This window comes from Macrobrachium nipponense, chromosome 7, assembly GCF_015104395.2.
Source record: "Macrobrachium nipponense isolate FS-2020 chromosome 7, ASM1510439v2, whole genome shotgun sequence".
NCBI classification, from domain to species: Eukaryota; Metazoa; Arthropoda; class Malacostraca; order Decapoda; family Palaemonidae; genus Macrobrachium; species Macrobrachium nipponense.
This window is the reverse complement of record NC_061109.1, coordinates 90917702-90939661: the sequence shown is the minus strand read 5'-3', so window position 1 is coordinate 90939661 and position 21960 is coordinate 90917702. Positions and strand designations below refer to the sequence as shown.

Sequence of the window (21960 nt, the reverse complement as noted above, 5' to 3'; positions counted from 1 at the left end):
CTCACCAAACAAAATGGCACTGAGAGAGAGAGAGAGAGAGAGAGAGAGAGAGAGAGAGAGAGAGAGAGAGAGAGAGAGAGAGAGAGAGAGAGAGAGAGAGAGAGAGAGAGAGAGCATAATCCCAGGAAATTACTCATCGCCATTCATTAAATAAACAAATTCCTAGCTAGACAATTACCACAGGTAAACCACCAGGTAAGTGGTCCTCATTCGTGGGATAAAAACTACATTTCGTTCTTTGTCCTCTACCACTAACTCATTTACATGCATTCACTGACTCAATCATGCCCCTCCCCCTACACACAGAAATTCACTCACTCTCACACATCTACACCAACTGATCAAGTTACGTGGCAAAATATGAAGAGGAAAATCATCTTTATATACTGCGCCAATCTGGTATTTTCTTCGGAGTTACGGTTTTGCTTTCCTCGTCAGTCGGTTCCTGCAGAATGAAACGGCCAGGATCCCTACTCTTCTTCTTTGCCGGAGAGAAAATTCTCTTCGCAGCTGTTGTCATTTTTGTTGTGAGTATTGTCGGCTGATTGCATTTTTTTTCCCTTTTCGGTGGCATGTCATTTAGTCTTCTAATATCAAGGAGATAAACGGGATTGTATTGAGGTGAAACGATATTCCAATTGTATGTGACTGCTATTGCACATGTTACTTATATATTAGCTAAATCCACAAGGGAAATTCAAAATGAAATGACAAAGTGCCAAGTACTTTCGCGTATTGAACACACGAAGATGTGTTAAATACACGAAAGGTTTGGGGCACTCTTGTCATTTCATTTTGAACTTGCCTACTGGCTTTAGCTAATAAACAAGATCACATGATTACTAATGTTTTTGTGATTTGTTTATATATATCATATATATATAATATATACACATTTTATATATATATATATACATATATATATATATATATATATATATATATATATATATATATATATATATATATATATGTGTATACAGAGAGAGAGAGAGAGAGAGAAATACATATATTGGTCAAATTACTGTAATCGTTAAGAGGAGTGCTTGGTTTTAATCTCTATGAGACGAAGAACGATTTAATCAAGATTTGTAAGCTCCATTTTTCCTCTGGTGCTCTGGTGAGTTAAGTAGTGAATTTTTGGATTGATGGTTAGTCAAATGTGGTGGGTCGCAGCCACAGTGCAGAATTAAGCTGAAGTCAAATAAATTTTTTTTTGCATTGTAATTCAAGGATACGCGTTTGTATACTGTAAGACAATTCAAGATAAGCATATGCATTGTCTCCTTCTTATTCTAGGTTACGTGTGTTTACAAGTTGAGAGACTTGAAGTTGACAGTAAACGCATGTGACCCAAAGGCGAGGCTAAAGGGTCCTTTGGAGTTGGACAGCCAAGAGTTGCTGGAAATAATCAGGCTAAACCACCTCGCACCACCATCAGACCTGCCACTTAACCTGACGCGTCATAACGACGTAGAATACTCCCTGAACCAATACGAGTTCGGCTGGGAGTTCATCCATTTCTACAGCAAGCAGTTCTTCAGCGAACAACACAAGCCCGGGTTCTTCATAGAAGCCGGTGCCCTGGATGGGGAGTTCATGTCCAACACCCTCTGGCTGGAATGGCATCTGGGCTGGACTGGACTCTCGATCGAGCCTGATCCAGTGAATTTCAAGTACCTGGTCTGGAAGAGGAGGAAGGCGTGGCTCTCAAACACCTGCGTTTCTGAGAAGGAGTACCCGAAAGAGGCGGTTTTCGAGACTCTGCAGCAGAGGTCAGAGTCCTACGCCATGCTGTGGCTCTACCGAGCAAACTCCAGGAGGACTGGAACCTTTCTGACCAGTCTGGAAGGGGACTTTGCAGACTTCTCAGCGGTTGCTTATTCGACGGTCCAGTGCTTTCCATTGGCGAGTTACCTCTTGGCCTTGAACGTGTCCTCGGTGGATTACCTGTCCCTCGATGTCCAGGGGAACGAATGGGACATCCTGAAGAATATTCCCTGGAACAGGACAGCCATCAGGGTCTTGGCCGTGGAACACTATCGCCACGACGCGAAAACCATCGAGGAAAGAGACCAACTGGACCAAGATTTTGTGAATTACATGGAAAGTATTAATTACCTCTTCATTGACAGTGACGACAAAGCCAATTACATATTCGTTTCGAAAGACGACGCCATTGCTAAAATGAGCCTGATCAAATATAAGGATAGGTATGAAAATTCGGAGAAGTCATCAGTGAATGATGAAAGCGTCATGAAAAACTCCTAATTCGGTGCCTAGCATCAAAGATACTAAACTTCATTGGGTAAAAAGGATGTTGACTGAGTAATGTGTCATATTGAGATTTGTCTACCCTTTTCTTGGAAGCTGTGATAAGATAATGATTTTCAAGTATGTGGCTCTTTTGCGCTCAGTATAAAGTTAACGTGGTATAATATCAAAGTATGTTGTGTATTGTAGCCAACATATGTGACCACATTCACTAACAACCATTGTAATTGGCCTGTATAGTGTTGCCCCCATAAACTTGAAAATAAACTTCAATATAAAGAGAATATTGCTAAGAAAACCTAATTACTGGGCTTGTAAAAACGCATCCAAGGACTGCGGAGAGAGGGAGAGAGAGAGAGAGAGAGAGAGAGAGAGAGAGAGTAGTGTGTTTCTCTCTCTCTCTCTCGTCAAACAAAAGGTAAACGTGTCTTTAGAAATAATTCCACGAACAGCCACCATTATGCTCTTAATGGATCGTGTGTCTAATGAAAATTGAAGGGCCACGAAGTGTGTGTGTATATATATATATATATATATACATACATACATACATATATATATATGTGTATAGATATATAATATATTATATATATAATATATATATATATATATATATATATATTATCCTTATATATAATGAATACATAATATATATATCCTAGAATATATATATAATCATATATATATATATATCCTATATTATACATATATACATATGTTATGTATGTATGTATGTATGTATATATCTTATATATACTATATCATGTACTATAGATTGTATATATATAATATATATATCTATATCATTATATATATATATATATATATGTATGTATAATATATTATATATTACCTATAATGTATATATATATATATAAATATATATATATGTATGTCTATATCATATATATATATATATATATCTATATATATATATATATATATATTTGCGTGAGGATCTTGGCGTTGAAAAAATTTCTTCAGTCTCTTCAGGTTCGTTAAACCGAAAAAATTGATCGTAGTCTTCAGCTTATTAAAACCTTAGTTACTCATATCTTTTATGAATAGCTAATACTACGTACTACGTAAAACCACATCGTACACCTAAGATATTCACCGTTTTTTATTGTGAAAATAGCCGATGGAAAAGGGTATTACGGTGATGAATGCATTCTTCTTTAATACTTCCCAAACATCAGTTAATAGGAATGCAGTGTCTATACCTGGTAATCACACATTTCCCTAATGAATTTCTCGTTATTTTTTTTTTTCAATAAAACCACGATATTACTTCATATTTTCTCTTTCACGTATCGGGCGTCTTGACCTTGTTGGTTCGTCTCGCATTCATGGAAAAATTGCACTAGGAACAGGTTTTCAGCTGATATTTTCCCATGTGGCCAAACATGGTCGCTTTTTTTTTTTTCTTAAGATGGCGTCTGGAAGGTTTTAGTTTTCCTCTAAAGACTGGAGAGGAAAATGTTTGTTTCGTCCCTAAATGTTGGGGAAAACGTTAATTTTTTAAATTTTGGGGGAAAATGTTGTTCCGTTTCTAAAAATTGGGGAAAATGTTCATTTTTTCCTGAAAATTTGGGGGGGAGATTTATATTTTTTCCTAAAAGCTATGGGAAATTATTTTCCCTAAAAGTAGGGGTAATTTTTTTCCTTTAAAGCTGGAGAGAATTTTTTTTATTTTTATGAAAATATGGTCCGTAAACGCTTGGAGAAAATGTTTATTTTGTTCCTATGAGTTGAGGGAAATTGTTAATTTTTCCCCTAAAAGTTGCGGGAAGAAATGGCACATTCTCTTCTTAAAGCATTAAATTTTTTTTTCTCTTGTTTATTTTGGGAGGTCCTCAAATAGTCCCTCTGGAAGGGGTTTCTTTATTTGTCAGTCAGAATTAAATTCGAGTAGGCGTCTATTAATATTTCTGATAAATAAAAGACAGTTATACTCATTATTATCTATAAATATGAAACATGCCACTGTTCAAAAGTTACTGGCAATTAGCTTATTCAAGACGAACTTCTGATTTCGTTGGTGTATTTCGTTTTATTACAATACATTTTCCGTAATATCATTACCATTTGCATTTTATTGATAATAATAATAATAATAATAATAATAATAATAATAATAATAATAATATACTTCATCTCAACTCAGTCCATATAGAGATAAGAAAGGTAGATACAATACAGTGTAAATGATTTAGATACGAGATAAAGTGTTATAAGTTACGGTAACACCGAAGCATTGCTGTCAATAATAATAATATTTATATTAATCTTAATAACATATACCAAAAGAACTTACGAGGGACAGCCCGAGAACTATATTCTTTCGCAGAGTTCCCATTAAAAAAGTTAGCAAACTAATGTTGGTAGGTCACAGTAAGACCCGAGAACCCAACCAACGCGATGAACGCAGCGTACAATTCTGGAGTGTTTCTGTGCAGCCTGGAAGCGTCGTTCCAGGTAATGTTCCCACATTAGTGGCATTGGCGAATGTGCTGGAATGCGCTGGTAGACAGGAAGAACGCGTACGTTCAATCTCCTTTACAGGGCGAAAGAGTTGTCATGGAGTCGCGTTTTTCCTTTTTTTATGTTTTTTTTTCTTATTTTTTTTATCGCCATTTCCCCCCTTTCATGTGAGTGATTGTGTTTTTGGAGCGTGATTCTTCTTCTTCTTCTTCTTCTTCTTCTTGATTTTGGAAGGAAGGAAGAATTTTTGTTACCAGTTAACTGGAATGTCTGACTGAAAATGTTATAGTCAAGTTTGTTAACGGTGAGTTTATATGTATATATATATATATATATATATATATATATATATATATTAAATATATATAATATATATATAATTATATATATATATATATATATTTCTATTATTATATATATATATATATATATTATATATATACATACATACATATACATATATAATATATATATATATATATATATATATATATATATATATATATATATATATATATATATTATATATATATATATAAGTATGTACGCATGTGTGCCTTATATAATAATAAGATAATTTATGTACATATTAATGCGCGTATCCGGGAGTATCTATTCTCTCCTAGAAATGAAGGCAGCTCACTTGTTAGCCCTGCATTGAAGTCTCCAGTAACATTCCTAACAAATCCGCGTAATTACCGAAAGAAAATATGTACAGTCTTTCCCGATCTGTAACTGCTACAGCTCAGAGGTCTATTTGTCCAACGTGAAATTAATCTTGGGGATTTTGATCCACAGGAGGAAGGTGGCAGACCCTATTTTATAAATTCATCGGAGCTAAAGAGAAAATAGTAAAAGTACTTCCCTGGGTGTCATTAAACTGAATGAGAAGTGACAGCTGCATAAAATACGGTAATTAAACAAGCTTCTTTTTCCTTGGCTTCTCTGATAAATTGCAGTTTATGTATGTCTCTAGTGTTTGGTAATTCATATTAATTTTTCTGATTGTTGTTCTCTCAGTTCTCTGGTATTTTATTTTTTTCACTGGTATTTTATGCTTGTTCCCCCTCGCCTCGAAATCGTGTAAGAGAATCTGCTACGAGCATTGCAATATTACATTTATTTGAGAAAATCCCATATTGTCCCTTTTACGGCCAGACTTCACGATCGGATATTTAACTCTTCACAGAGTAGTTCTACACTGCATTAAGAACATATCGGCAACTTCTCGCAAACAATTCACATCCATGTTGAATATAAGACTTAAATACGAGTCTACGACTACCTGTTACATCTGCAATTGCTAAATATTCGCTCTCCATTACAGTCGTTGACTCGTTTACAAGTTGTTTATGACATGTATGCAACAAGTTGCAGACATTCTGATGGCATATATTGATGTAATGTTGACACTCCCTAAAACACCCATAACGTCTAAAACACCAAACGTTTTAGGAACTGACTACAGAGCTTTGCAATTAGTTGTAAGTTGTTTTGAGTCATTGAGGCTGGAAAAGGCTGAAAAAGCTATTGCTGTTTATGTGGAGAGAGAGAGAGAGAGAGAGAGAGAGAGAGAGAGAGAAGAGAGAGAGAGAGTTACAAGGATTAGGATGTCTCAGACTTGTTAGTTCATCCGAGGAGACATCGTGTGCTCACTTATCTCTAGGAGCAAGTTTTGCAATTCTTTCATAGTCCTAATGACTCAGTCTAGCTTTCTTTTTTTAACACTTCCACACTGATTTTTGTACGGAGAAAGAGCGGGGAATAAGTTCTTATCGTTTTGAAGAAGAAGAAGAAGGAGAGAGAGAGAGAGAGAGAGAGAGAGAGAGAGAGAGAGAGAGAGAGAGAGAAAACGCGTGTGTTTGAGCAATTTTTTAGCAATCATGCGTCAAGCAAAGAGGACACACTAGTCATCCAGAGTTTTGCATAAGCCAGTTAATTCGCAACAGTTTAATAGTAATAATGAAAACGTTGAATCATTTGCGTGTAGGTGACTACACGATTGGAAAGTGTTACATGGGATGAATTGCAAACGTTGCAGTATGATTGTTGAAGCCTGATCATTGCGACTCAGTACTCTGACGTTAATAGTTTGGTTAAATAGGTCCGCTCGTGCACGCATACACACTCACTGACACAGACAAACACACACATTTATATATATATAATAAATTTATATATATATATATATATATATATATATATATATAGATATATGATATATATGTATATATATCTATATATATATATATATATATATATATATATATATATATATATATATATGAGTTACTATTTCTATTAAATCATTTTTTCAGTGAAGACCTGCACATTCTGACGGACATAATACCGTTCTTAGTTTTAAAAGTAAATTCGAAGATTACCAAGAAAGGTCTCTGGTCAAATTCGATAACTAATTTCTTGGCTCTAGCCCTTTTTTATTTTTTAAAATTTAATTTTTCTTGGTTGGCTGTAAATTACCGACAGCAGATATCATCCAAGTTAGTCGTGATTAGCCACAACTCACACTGCTCACCAACCAGTAATTACAGTGGAAATCCGTCTGCCAGTCATCAGCAAGAAAGAAGCTTCAGCGATTTTGGTTTATTGGTTTAGGAAATTTAGCGTCTGTTCTACAATGAGAAGGTAATCAGAGCACTTCATCAACGTGTGTTCAAATGAAGTTTTCAAGGCCTATAAGAATTATTTGCCTGACTAAACCACATTCTTCGATAGGCAATAACTTCAATCCTGATCGGTGGTGAGTATGGACAGTCGATGTGTCGTTTACCAACTCTCCACATTTACCAGCGATCAGGATTGGAGTATATATATACTGAGAATCTCAAACCTCATTTGAACACATGTTGAAGACGGATTCTAATTAGCCCATTTTTTTTGTAAAGCGGATGGTAAATTTCAAGAACCAGTGTCATTGAGGCATTATTCTTGCTTCTGATTGGCCGATGGATTTGAACGAGCTTGGCCAATCAAGATTAAACTAAGATGATTCTACTCTGTATATTTACAGCCAACTCAGAAAAGGCTATAGCCCAGAAATTGATAACTGAATTGGGCATTGAATTTACAGGATTTTAAACTTCATAGAACAAACCTCCCCTATCTGCCAAATATGCATCTTTCATATTTCTGGACTTCCTATTTCGGCAAAGTATGAAGTGTCTCTCAGACCATACATCCTGGATGGTGAGAGAAACAGACTTGATACTTTGTTGAAACAAGAAATCGATGGTGAAATCACCGCCGATGTAGTGACGTAAATAAAAATTGGAGGGACGATCTGTTATGTTACTGTTACGGGACATTCACTTACAAACGCATAAGAAAATAATACTTAATTAAGCTGCTGAAAACTGTCCAACATTGGTCGGCGAAATTCTTGAGGGAACACCAGCAATCATCCATTATCTCTTTTAAAAGTCTTTCTGAGCTACAAGAATCTTCCTATTTCCTCCACCACCACACAGAAGAAAGTTATCATTAACAATAATTATCCCGGTTCGTTCATGGTCCCACGAAGAAACCAGGGTTCTTCAGGAAATAAAAAAAATAGATGAAGAAACGACGAGAAAATAAATAAATTGCTGAAGGCAGAACTAATGGGACAAGAGCTCTCACTAAAAGCACTATCATTGGATAGTAATGGTCTTTAATTATAGACAACACACTTCAGGGATTGCTCTGGTCTACCAGATAATCTTAAGCACATGGTTTTGTACACAAACAAACAAAAACACACACAAATAAATATATATATATATATATATATATATATATATATATATATATATATGTATATATGTATATATATACGTATATAATACTATATATATATATATATATATATATATATATATATATATATATATATATATATATGACTGGTAACAATGTTCTCTTACAGCAGAATTCCATCTAATAAAAGGAGCCCAAAAAACACCAAAATATAGAGAAAATATTATATTTTAGAGTGCTGTTCTCTTCAGGCAGGTGAATGACAAAAATTACAGAAAAAGGTGGTATTTTATACTGTGAATGGATCTCTTGGTATAAATACCACCTTTTCTGTAACTTTTCTCATTCATATACCTTGAGAGAGACAGCAGTCTCTGAAATATATTTCCAGGAAATATAGAATTTCTCCAATATTTTGGCGTTTTTATGGGCTCCTTTTACCTATATATATATATATATATATATATATATATATATATATATATTATATAGATTATATAGATATAGATATGTAGATGTATAATAGATACTATAGATATATGTTATATATATATATGTATATATATATAGTATATATATATGTATATATATATATATGTATAGTATATATATATATATATATATATATATATATATGATATATATATATATATATATAATTATATATATATATATTTTTTTTTATATATATATATATGTATGTATGTATGTATATATTATACAGAGAGAGAGAGAGAGAGAGAGAGAGAGAGAGAGAGAGAGAGAGAGAGAGAGCGCAAACGTACAGCTGAATTTCATTCATTTCCTCCATTATTTGTTAATTGAAACCATTGCGAGATATCAATTATAAATGATTGGGTAATACCATCTTATTTTTTTATCTCATCTTTTTCTATCTCGGCTAAGTCAAGTGTCCTGACAGCCTAAAAACATGATTTTATTTATAGAGGTAAATATTGGAGCCGGATAACGTACGAGGAGTTGGATGGCTAAAACTATTTCTCCAAAACATTAAGACATTGACACTAAATATGTGCTCTGAAAATACAACATGGAACTACATAGACTTGATATCTTCTCTAATATACGCAATATCATCTTGATCTGTATATTAAAGATAGGCTGGAGATAAGGCTATACACCAACACACCCTGTCAACTTAGATATGCGATAATGCATTCGTTCCCTGAGCCCGTTTTTTTTTCTTTTTTTTTTTAAAGTTTGTCAGAAATTCCCGAAGGACAATGCAAAAGGCTCTGCATTACTAAACAAGCATTGAAACAATACACTCATCAAAAATGGTATTTTATGAGCCTCATAACTTTAGGCAATTTCCCATATCATTGTATTGATAACATATGCTTATCTTTGTTTATTTTATTGTGTATTGTTTTAAGAGAATTGCCAATATATCTTTATATTTTGTTTTGTCAACAATTTGATGAGAGAGAGTGAGAGAAAGAAAATGTAACTACTGGAAAGTGTGATAGAGGGAGAGGGACGTAACTCCTAAAACACACACACACACACACACACACACACACACACACACACAGAGAGAGAGAGAGAGAGAGAGAGAGAGAGAGAGAGAGAGGCAACGAGACGTAACTCCAAGACAGAGAGAGAGAGAGAGAGAGAGAGAGAGAGAGAGAGAGAGAGAGAGAGAGAATCAAAATATCCCTCAAAAACTTCTATAAATCGATTCTCCATCAAAAAAACTCGCCTGTCAACGAACTCGTCCATTTCCTCTGGGAAGTTCTGACCAAAAGAAGGCTCTCATGAAATTCCTCCACTTTCATTAGTGATTTCGGGGTTGATTATTAAAGATCACAACAAAAATACATTGAACAACACTTGTCTTCTTTTTAATTTCGTTTTTACACTTTTTTTTTTTTTTTTTGCTCTTTCTTACCTATTTTTCTGATATGAGTCGAGTCTTAAATGAAACGACAAATGTAGTTAGAACCCATAACTTTCTCTCTCGCTCTCGATTCGAAAGTTTTAACTGATATATGTTTACCTAGATGCTACATTACTGCCTCTCTCTCTCTCTCTCACTCTCTCTCTCTCTCTCTCTCTCTCTCTCGAATGGCTTCATGATGTATGTGTTTACCTTGATCATTATTGCTCTCTCTCTCTCTCTCTCTCTCTCTCTCTCTCTCTCTCTCTCTCTCTCTCTCTCTCTCTCTCTCTCTCTCGCTGAAGACTCAGTGGCTTCTACTAATATAAAACATCACACTCGTCATAATAATAATAATAAGAATAAAAATAATAACAATAATTAATAGATAATAATAATAATAATAATAATATAAAATTGATAATATTTTACTACTATAGATTCTCCTCTGGACAAATAAGTAAAAAAAAGAAGATAGATATATAAAGTTCACCTCAAATATAAATATTTCCTACAACTAGGGAACTCTTTAACAGGCGTCAGAAAAGACAATGGACCAGAATCGGGTAGATGCGTTATGCAGTGTTAAAACACGTAAGACAAAATTGGCAAATGCGATACACGACGCACTAGTGTAATACGACTTACCTTATGGCGAATAAGTCACGAAATGATTCAAATTCGGCGCACGATTACGTAAATTCATTCAGTAATACGGCTAGTTTTCGTTAGCTTCCGTGGCATGGGAGATAAAGTGGTTGAATTATTATTATTATTATTATTATTTGATCAGATAATTATGCGGGTTAATTTATTATATATATATACACACATATCTATAAATATACTCATTTATATTTACAGACACACACACACACACACACACACACACACACACACACACATATATATATATATATATATATATATATATATATATATATATATATATATATATATATATATACGTGTGTGTGCATATGTGCTTATGTTTGTATATGTACCTACTGCATAATTTTGGCACAAATGTACCAGAGTCTAAGATATATATCAAATAACAATTGTTCCAAGCATAATTTAATCTTCGTCACGTCGTGAAAAAAATAAACAAACTAATACTAATTATCTAAATTTTCCCCTTCCCCGAACAAATCAACAGAAGGACAATGCAAAAGAGATCATTTGCCCATCTGTCGAGATTCCGTCACGCGAAGAAACGATGAAATCGCTGGCAAATTCTCGCGTCTTTATGGTCGTGTTTTACCGCTTTTACAAAGAACCTTTAGACCTTAAAGGAACGCGAAGAAGACGACTTTTCCCAGCTGATAGACGACTCGTCTCCTTTCCCCAGTAATTGGATAATCGTCCGTTTATGACCCAAACTCCTAATGGGAAATCCTTCTTGAGGTTTTCCAGGCGCGAACCCACGACATATGATGTTTGAATTTTCTTTGTTCCAACGACTGGAACAACATTAATGTTTTTTCTCGCCGGTGGTGAAGAGTCAGTTGCTTTATTGGTTCGTATGAGTGGTGAGAATATTTGCGTAGATTGTGGGTCTTCAAAAGGGGATATTTCGAGCAATGATTTTGTTGAAATAGATTGTTACACAGTCAATCATTGTTGGCAGTGCGGCACAAAAGGGTTAATGTATTAGTGTGAGAACTTACAAGTTTAATTCATTAAAGGAATAGATTTGAATTGTTGTCAATAATTGCGTAGTTTATTAACCAATATCAAAAGTTTATTGGGGTTTCAAAATTTATGAAAAGGCTGTCGTGGCATTCATTTTAATGTATATTAAGCTAAAAAAGTGAGAGACTCCGTATATATATATATACTACAACATACATATATATATATATATATATATATATATATCTATATAATATATATATATATATATATATATATACAGCCTGATGCGGCTTTTAATCTTCGGAATTTTGGTAATCATGCTCAAATGGATTGGATTTTTGAACATGATTAAGCAGGATAGAAAAAATAATTACAACAAAGGCATTAATGCGCCTTCTCTCTTTTCTCGTGCGACATCTTTAATTATTCACGTAATTCCAATTACAAGGAGTTGTCGTATACAGTACAATGTCACTCTTAATGAAAGTATGGGTCCATATACGTAATATGGTCAGCACATAATTTGGTGGGAGTAGAAATATAGAAAGGCTGTTGTTGTCTCTCTTCTGTGTACCTTTTATGCATGGATTGACTTTTTTCTAGTTGCTCATTTATTATGAACACAAAATATCACATTTTTCAAGTGATCTGGAATTCAGAATTACATATCTGTCCGGTTTCTCATTTAACTTAAAATCCTGATTGCATTTTTGTCACGTTTCTCATTTAAAATGCAGTTCAGGATCAGGTTTTCAATCGTGGTTTTCTCATGGGTGAGTTTCGATGATGATTCTCATTCATTAAAAAAAAGTTCAGGATATTATATTTTTCGTGTTCCTCATTCAATGCAGAGAATTTAGGATTCCATTGTTATGATTTTTGTTCATTTAATGCTAATTTCTGAAATGGAATTCTATTTCTACATTTAATGCAGTTTCAAGTTGCTTTTCAGAGCTTCTGATAGATCAGAGACTTCACGTAAAAACTATGTTTATCAGAAACTTCAAGTATAAACTATATTTATCAGAGACTTCATGTATAAACTATATTTCCTCAAGAACTTTCTCTAAAGCGTGTAGTTAATATTTTTATTGCCTTCAGCATAACAAAAATATTAGTATCGTCTTTCCCGTCATCCACATCATCTTTCTCAAAGCCATACGTGATACCAGTGATACGTGGAGATGCAGCACGCTCTGCCGATACATAAGTATATAGTCTCGCTTGATACATGGTTTCACACCACTGCGTGATTTATTGGGACGTATCGCATTATGCACGCTATGTCGAGAGCCCGTAATATTATACGAATAAACACACACATGTATATATGTATGTATATATAAAGTTTTGGTTATTTTGACCAAACCCCTAGATCTAAATAATTCTCTCTCTCTCTCTCTCTCTCTCTCTCTCTCTCTCTCTCTCTCTCTCTCTCTCTCTCTCTCTCAGCAATAGTGTGGAAGAGTTTAAAAGAAAGCTAGACAAAATCATTAGGACACTGAATGAACAGTAAAACCTGCTCCTAGAGATAAGTGAGCACGCGATGTCTCCTAGGATGGACTAACAGGTCTTTGAGACATCCTAATCCTTGTAACTCCTTGTAACACTCACTCTCTCTCTCTCTCTCTCTCTCTCTCTCTCTCTCTCTCTCTCTAGGTACCTAGGTTTGTATGAACTAAGTTGCTAAAGTCTGTTTTCCCTCGTTTCTTTAACATAATTGGGTCTACGTATGTTTTATACTGTCTCCCCCCCCCCCCTTCTCTCTCTCTCTCTCACACACACACACACACACACCACACACATATATATATATATATATATATATATATATATATATATATATATATAATATTATAAAATTTTCCATCAAGGTATAATAACTCCTTTCCCATGCTATACTCGTCCGAAACCCGACGCGGTCGAATTCCAGGAAAAAAAAAATGTGCAGTTGAAGCAAAGCACAGAGGGAGAAATAACGGAATCAGTTGGTAAAATACCCGACACTAACGCTACAATGGAGGCCAAACACTGATGGGATCTGACGGAAATAAAAAAAAAATTATGTTGATAACGCTTGGTGTTTAATTGTATCACTTCTGTTGCAAGAATGTTGTACTCTCTCTCTCTCTCTCTCTCTCTCTCTCTCTCTCTCATTCACCTCGTCCACTCTCTCTCTCTCTCTCTCTCGTCTTATTCTTGATCCTTTTTACACTTTTCACGGCATGGATCTCTCTCTCTCTCTCTCTCTCTCTCTCTCTTTCTTATTCTTGATCCTTATTAGAATTTTTCATGCGACATGGATCTCTCTCTCTCTCTCTCTCTCATTCTCGATCCTTTTGGAGTTTTCCACGGGACGTGGATCTCTCTCTCTCTCTCTCTTTCTTTCTTTCTTATTCTTGATCCTTATTAGAATTTTTCATGGAACATGGATCTCTCTCTCTCTCTCTCTCTCTCTCTCTCTCTCTCTCTCTCTCTCTCTCTCTCCGTGTTAATCTAAATACTGCCTTTTTGTTGACGCACTAGAAGTACGAGAATTATTTACTAAACATACGATAATAGGTAACACAGTAACGGCAGTGTACGATAATTCTATTCAGAATTGGAAGAATTATTCTCCTCCTATCTCTCTCTCCCCTTTTTCAATTTCACACATGACGTTTCAACTAGAGCGGTCAGTATTTTTCTAACATCTGCTCCATCAGTAAATCCTCGTCATTTCCAAAGTTGCTGGTGCTTGCAAACACCATATGGCGGAAGCCACTCGGTACTCTTCGTTTTAATAGTCTCTTTTTCTGGTCGCACTCGGAAGCCTGCAATGTGTACAATGTACCTTAAAAGTTCAGGACAAGTTTGTTTGCATATAAAGAAAATGGGAGTAAACATTGCAATGATATTTAAGTTTTAGGATATATTCGCGAAGGAGAGAGAGAGAGAGAGAGAGAGAGATAGAGAGAGAGAGAGAGAGAGCCACAATCCCAGGAAATTACTCGTCATTTCCATTCATTTAAACACACGAATTCCAAGCAAGACAATTACCGCAGGTAAACCACCAGGTAAGTGGTCGTCATTCGTGGCCTAAAAACATCTCGTTCTTTGTCCTCTGCAGGACACTTACACTCGTAAAGACTTCCACTCGCTCACTCACTCACATTCACTTACTCGTGTACACTCACTCACTTTTATAAACATATTCGCTCGCTTTCTCTAACAGACACGCTCAGTCACTCATAAATTCACTCAGCCACTGACACACACGAGCTTACTCAGTCATTTACCAGTGCACATATACACAGGCAGTAACTCACAAAGCACACACATATTCATTTACTGACTCACACACTCTCACTCACACACACACACACTCCAGGCAACGAAAGCAACACCTGGTTCTTGGTCGAATGTTGCGGTTAAAAGCCGATTGAGAGAGAGAGAGAGAGAGAGAGAGAGAGAGAGAGAGAGAGAGAGAGAGAGAGTTTCTCCCTCTCTTTTTCTTGCTATTTTATCCTTTTGGATTTCACTTAATCCTCTCGTTTGGCCATGTAATCTAGTGATTATATAAATTATATTTAAAATGTGTTTTTTAAAATTGTATATAAAGTATAGTATATGTAATTATATATATATATATATATAATATATATATATATATATATAATATATATATATTATGATATACATATAAATTTAATTTAATATTTATAATTTTATTATAATAATAAATCTGTAAATGTAATATTATAGATCACCATATGTGCATATATATATATAGATATATATATATATATATATATATATATATATATATATAATATATAATAATAGGACATATGAGAAATTTGAATATATAGCCTCCTCAACTGAAAAAAGCAAGTTCAAAGGATGGTGGGCATAGTATTGTTGTAGAAATAGGACGAAAGAATGATAAGTCTCTCCATAATGAACTACGACCTCCTCCTCCTCCTCCTCCTCCTCCTCCTCCTCCTCCTCCTCCTCCTCCTCCTCCTCCAGCACAATCTCTGGGAGGGCGGTACTTTCATAGGTAATTTGAAAACATTTCTCTCAGCTTTCGTCAACTGGTTTTGCTCGAGTTCTCAAGAAACCAGCTGACTGTGCAGTTAGTTATGATTCATAATTCTATGTTTTTATTATAAAAAAAAGAGGTTCAGGCTTCGTTGCCTGCAAATCATGTAAGGTTATGTTTAGGTAAGGATGAGTGGTTTGTTATATATTACTTTGTAATACAGTTAAAGAGAAAGAGGGTTATATCATGGTGCGCTTGATTCAAGATTCTCTCCTCTCTCTCTCTCTCTCTCTCTCTCTCTCTCTCTCTCACTGTGCGGGAACTATACTCTGTTTTTTTTCATCTGTCCATCTGCCTGTGGTGTTTTTGTATGGTAACACTGCGTCCCGGGCTTTAGATAGTTACGTTATGTGCAAGTTTTAGGTAAATAAAAGGATATCTGGGCGTACATTTGCAACTGAAAAGTGTTTTAATAATTTACTGTATGCGAATTACACCGTTAATATTCGAAATAGGATATTATTATAATCGTTGAATGTAAGCTGAATGTAACTATCTAAAGCCCGGGACGCAGTGTTGCCATACAAAAACACCACAGGCGGATGGACAGATGAAAAAAAAACAGAGTATAGTAACAGCAATAAGAGAAAATTATTTATCTAGATAATTCCATTTGAAAATTTTTCTTTTCTGGTAAAATTATTCATTACCTGAATAAACAAAATATATAAAATAAGTAGCAACAAAAATATTATTATTATCAAAATAATTCCTTACTACCCTAACCTCTGACCCAACGTTAACTAATCCTAATCTGTCTGACCTTTGACCCAATAAAAACAAAGTCATCATCATTACTTTCAGTGTGGTAATGATAAGTAATGATAATATTGTGAACGTGAATTTAATGCGCTAGGAACAGGTATAAATCTTATTATATGACATCTGCTGACCTCCCGTGACCTCTTAACTGTCAAATTACCATACAATGAGCTGGTTTGCGCCTAGGGTAAGTTAAGGGTACTTATAATTGCCGCATGGCTTGATAGTTTTTGAGAGAGAGAGAGAGAGAGAGAGAGAGAGAGAGAGAGAGAGAGAGAGAGAGAGAGAGAGAGAGTTTTGAGTAACGAATACAAAAGTTTCTTTACATTATTCGGCGCTGGGAAAGTTAGAGAGAGAGAGAGAGAGAGAGAGAGAGAGAGTATTATTACTATTCTCTTCTCCATTATTACGAGATATTAGCATTGGTTATAATACCAGGAGAGTTGTAATACTAACAACTGTTGTTGTTATAGTAAACCAAAATTTTATTTCTATGATAGATTAATTTTCGAATAATTTGAATTTTTTTTAAATTGAATTTGATATTAATGGGCTGCTTTTGGGTTAATACGTTTATGTTATGTACTGGATATGCTATGACTTGTGTAAAAGTCATACCTTACATTTGTATATATAAATATATTTATTATATATGTTTGTACACACATACATATGTAAATATATATATATATATATATATATATATTATATTATATATATATATAGATTATATTTGTGTATATATATATATATATATATATATATATATATTTATATTTATATATATATTTTACATTATATATAAATATATATATCTATATTTTCGTATATATATGTATATATATGTATATACATATACATACATACACATACATACATACATATATATATATATATATATATATATATATATATATATATATATATATATATATATATATATATATATTTACAAGGCTATTGCTGTGTCCCTCTCCTAAGTTACCTCAAAGAAATTCGAGTTCACCTTCGGAATCGCAATCCTAAACTCAGCGGGTAAGAAAGTGGACAGCAAAAAAAAAAAAAAAAAAAAAAAAAAAAAAAAAAAAAAAAAAAAAAAAAAAAAAAAAAAAACAGTTTGAGCCATCTTCACTGAAGGCTAATAAGATACGCCTTGTGCAAAGTAAAAAGAAAGTTAACCTTGGAACTTCTTTAGACGGGCAAACACTTCGCTGTCATTTTTGCCGTCGTTTGAGCATTGTTATTATTATTATTATTATTATTATTATTATTATTATTATTATTATTATTATTATTATTTAATGTGTAAAGATTCATGCAAATCAAACCAAATAACACGAAGCATTACGTTTGCAAGAAAATTAAAACTATCTGTTTCATAAGCTAAAATGTAATATACTAGTAAATAAACACAGATGAATGGTATTATATATATATATATATATATATATATATATATATATATATATATATATATATCGGTGTGTGGTGTGTGTTTGTGTGTGTGTGTGTGATACATACATAGACATACCTGTGTATTTCCATGTTTGTAAGTAAATATTTTTTTTTACAAGACAGAAACATTGATTAAAAGGTAGACGAACTCTACATAGAGCAGACGTGTAGATAGAACGTGTCTGAATGAAAGGAATTCAGAGTAAGCAACCCAACAAACCAACAACCACACACACGCACACACAGACACACTCGGTTGAAAGGACCCCAACTCCATGATCTGTCAATCACAGACGTGCTTCGAAATGAGTTTCACGTAGGTCGTGCATAAACTTTCGTGCTCTGGAGGTATGATGGGTCATGTATGTTTACGAAGTGTAGAGAGAGAGAGGGAGAGAGAGGTTGGGGGGAACGTGTCTACATTATAGAAATATCAGGAAGTGTTTGATTTGTCGAGAGAGAGAGAGAGAGAGAGAGAGAGAGAGAGAGAGAGAGAGAGAGAGAGAGATTTTTTTTTTTATAGTCTTTGAAGATGTGCGAAGACAATCGTAGGTGAAAGTGATCTCGGTAGTTCCTACGCATGCGTAGATGCAGTAATGCAGTCCGAGTTGATTAATGTGAGATGGCGCTTATGGGGTGTGAAATTATGGCTTAAAAATTTTTCCATCAGTTTTAAAGCTCTCTCTCTCTCTCTCTCTCTCTCTCTCTCTCTCTCTCTCTCTCTCTCTCTCTCTCTCTCTCCAGATCAAACACATCCTTATATGGCGTCTTCTGTCTGTCTTTCTGTCTCTTGACGGGTCAAATACATCCCCGCATAGATACACATACCCTCCCACCTCTCTCTCTCTCTCTCTCGTCTGCCTCTCTGCACAGGAGGTTCTATCCGCATTCAGCAGTTGAATGATGAGCGTTGAATTGACTGATTTTGTAGTTTTATCTGGCGTCAACCCTTACTTTGTACAAGATACGTATGTCATTGTAATAACCATAATGGTCTCTAAACTCATCGATTTCGTCATGCTTGTCCCTACAAAGCCTTAGATTCATATGCGAGAATGCAAAGTCATTCTGGTGTCCGTAGCTGGATTCGAACCTACATCCAGAGTATCTGAAACAACAGAACGTTTTGATACTCTGGATGCTGGTTCGAATTACTTCACAGTCTTGCACTTGGATCTAAGGCTTTGGAGTGACGAGGGTTTCTAGAAAATGTGAAGAAATCGAGGAGGTAAGAGCCCATTGTGGTTATTATAAGTACATATGTGCATGTTTGTATTTTCGTTGCCAATGCCACACAATAAAAACTTTGAGGACGAAAATGAAAAATAAAAATAAGATAATTTTCCAAGAAAAGTGAAAATTCAGAGCACCACAAACTATTACCACAAGGAAGGTCACGAGTGAGTCTTCTATACCACAGTGGGATCCTTTCGTGGTATGTCGAGTGGGTTCCTTGTGTGCCCCGTGCGACCGCTCTCGGGGTCAGAGGTCACCCAGGTCCGTACCACATGCCCAAAACAAAGATACGAGAAAGTGTGCGTGGTGGATGGATCTTCTTGCTATATGTACCCTGTCAGAGATGTACGTTTATACAGTCATTTCTGGTAGGTGTATTAGTTGTTATACTGCAAAGAAACGCAAAATTTGCAACATTTTACGTTTTGCAAAAACCTTTGGCTACACTTCAGTTGCTCATCACTCAATTTCTTCATGGTGACTCTTATATCTTTTACGTTTTGTCCGATTTCTTGATGTGATTTAGGTTAAGGGAAAATGCGAAAAAGGACTTTAGCCCTTATATATAGTTATATTTCGGTCGATTGCTGAAACGGGGAGGAAATTCAATGCAATGATACATATGATATCTTAGAGTTATCATCCGACATGTGCAGATATGTGTATGGGAGAAGACTAAAAGATAATTAACTCGCACACATATGTTTACTATATGTGTGTGTGCGTGTATGAGATTTTTTTTTTTTTAGCCTTCCAGTACTTGTATCAAGTCTTCCACCACTTTGCAACAGCCCCCACCGCCCTCTCTATAACCTTCTCCCTCTTTGCATTCTCTCCCCCACCCCTCCCTTCTCATCCACAAATCCTTCCAATAGCTACAGGTACCCAAGAGCTCTCACAAGAATGACAAAGAGAATTCTTTACTTTCCTGCATATCTCTCCATTCGTCGTGGTACTGTTCAGCATAACAAAAGGAATATACCATAAACCTCTACGCAGAGATACCTCTATTTTTCCTGCTTTTCTCTTAGAAAAGTTATGAAAATTATTTCGCAGTAATAAACCGTCTTCAGACGAACAGTTTCCCACGAATCAGTGTGTTTATAGTTCCATAGAATTTCCATAGACTGAAACGTTAAAATGGCATGTGATGGTTTTAAAGGCATATATGGAACCATAAATGTGGGGGTTATTGCATTGTTTGAGAGAGAGAGAGAGAGAGAGAGAGAGAGAGAGAGAGAGAGAGAGAGAGAGAGAGAGAATCGTTTACGTCTTACAGATGGAGAGGATTTCCGTGTTTCTGTCTCTCACTGCTTGCGTGCGTGCGTATGAGAGAGAGAGAGAGAGAGAGAGAGAGAGAGAGAGAGAGAGAGAGAGAGAGAGAGAGAGAACCCTCCATATCTTCCAGATGCCGAAGATTACCAAACAAGTTTTAGGTGCCTTTTCTTATCTTTCCATATGCGTCCAGTTCACATTCTATAACTTGACGTTTTACAACCTTCGTAATACCTGGTCCACCATTCGCTTTGCTCAGTAGTAGATAAATAATGCATCAATGTGCATATACCTTCAATGCTAGCTTATTAGAGTAATGCAGCTTGAGAACTGGTTGGATTCTACTCTCCCTAAAGGTGGTTCTAGTACACACGTCGTGAAAGTGGGAGGAATCTTTATTTATTTCTACTTGAATTCAAGGTTATTCTTCAGCGAACATCTCTCCCATCAAAAAGTAAAACCGATAAAATAAATTAAAATAAGCGAATAGGCAGTTAAGGTTCCTTCAGTAGCTGTAACTACTTACATACCTGCCCATTTCCAATTAAAGGGACAGACCTATGCATAATAAATGTGATCTAAAATTTGGCATCCAATGCACAGTTCGTAGTCATAAAATGAATATTTTACATTATATAGATATTAATTATAAACGGTAATATTACAGTGGAAATAATTATACCTTAATTGTCATGTTTTGTTCGAGTATTTCTCTACTCAGACAATTCAATCGTTAAAAATTTTTTTTGAGATATTTCCTCTATTAATTTTCTTTTACCATTTTGAATTGATGAAATGATAATAACCAAGATAGTCGAGGGGCCCAAGTATTGTTAATATAGGCGCAATTTCGTCACCTAGTGGAAGATCGACAGAAAATTTGAAAACAATCTATTCAATGTTTTTGTTGGGTTGAATTAAAATGAAAATATTTAGTTCGAGGAGGCCTTTGGGATGTGGCTTGGCACAGTGATATAAGTGGCGATTAGGAACTTTAATTATTTCGTCACTGTCTTACTGTAGTGCCAATGTGGGTCTGTCAGCTGTCGGAAACGGTCGAACCTATTCAAGATCAGAGTTCACAGAAAAATTTGGA

General features: G+C 34.8%; 2 protein-coding genes across 4 annotated transcripts in view; one reads left to right on the top strand and one right to left on the bottom strand.

Moving 5' to 3' along the window:
• LOC135217428 (prolyl 4-hydroxylase subunit alpha-1-like) overlaps positions 1-21960 on the bottom strand; it is a 203802-nt gene that overhangs the window by 26736 nt on the left and 155106 nt on the right. The gene's annotated exons all lie outside the window — the stretch shown is intronic.
• On the top strand, positions 299-2516 carry LOC135217429 (uncharacterized). Its single transcript, XM_064253295.1, has 2 exons — positions 299-527; positions 1300-2516. The coding sequence occupies exons 1-2, from the start codon at positions 453-455 to the stop codon at positions 2269-2271; spliced, it is 1047 nt and encodes a 348-aa protein (XP_064109365.1). The 5' UTR covers positions 299-452; the 3' UTR covers positions 2272-2516.

Excerpts from the sequence above, each read along its gene's own strand:
- LOC135217429 (XM_064253295.1), top strand. The coding sequence starts at position 453 with ATGAAACGGCCAGGATCCCTACTCTTCTTCTTTGCCGGAGAGAAAATT. Across the intron at positions 528-1,299 it reads CAGCTGTTGTCATTTTTGTT|GTTACGTGTGTTTACAAGTT; the intron begins GTGAGTATTGTC and ends TTCTTATTCTAG.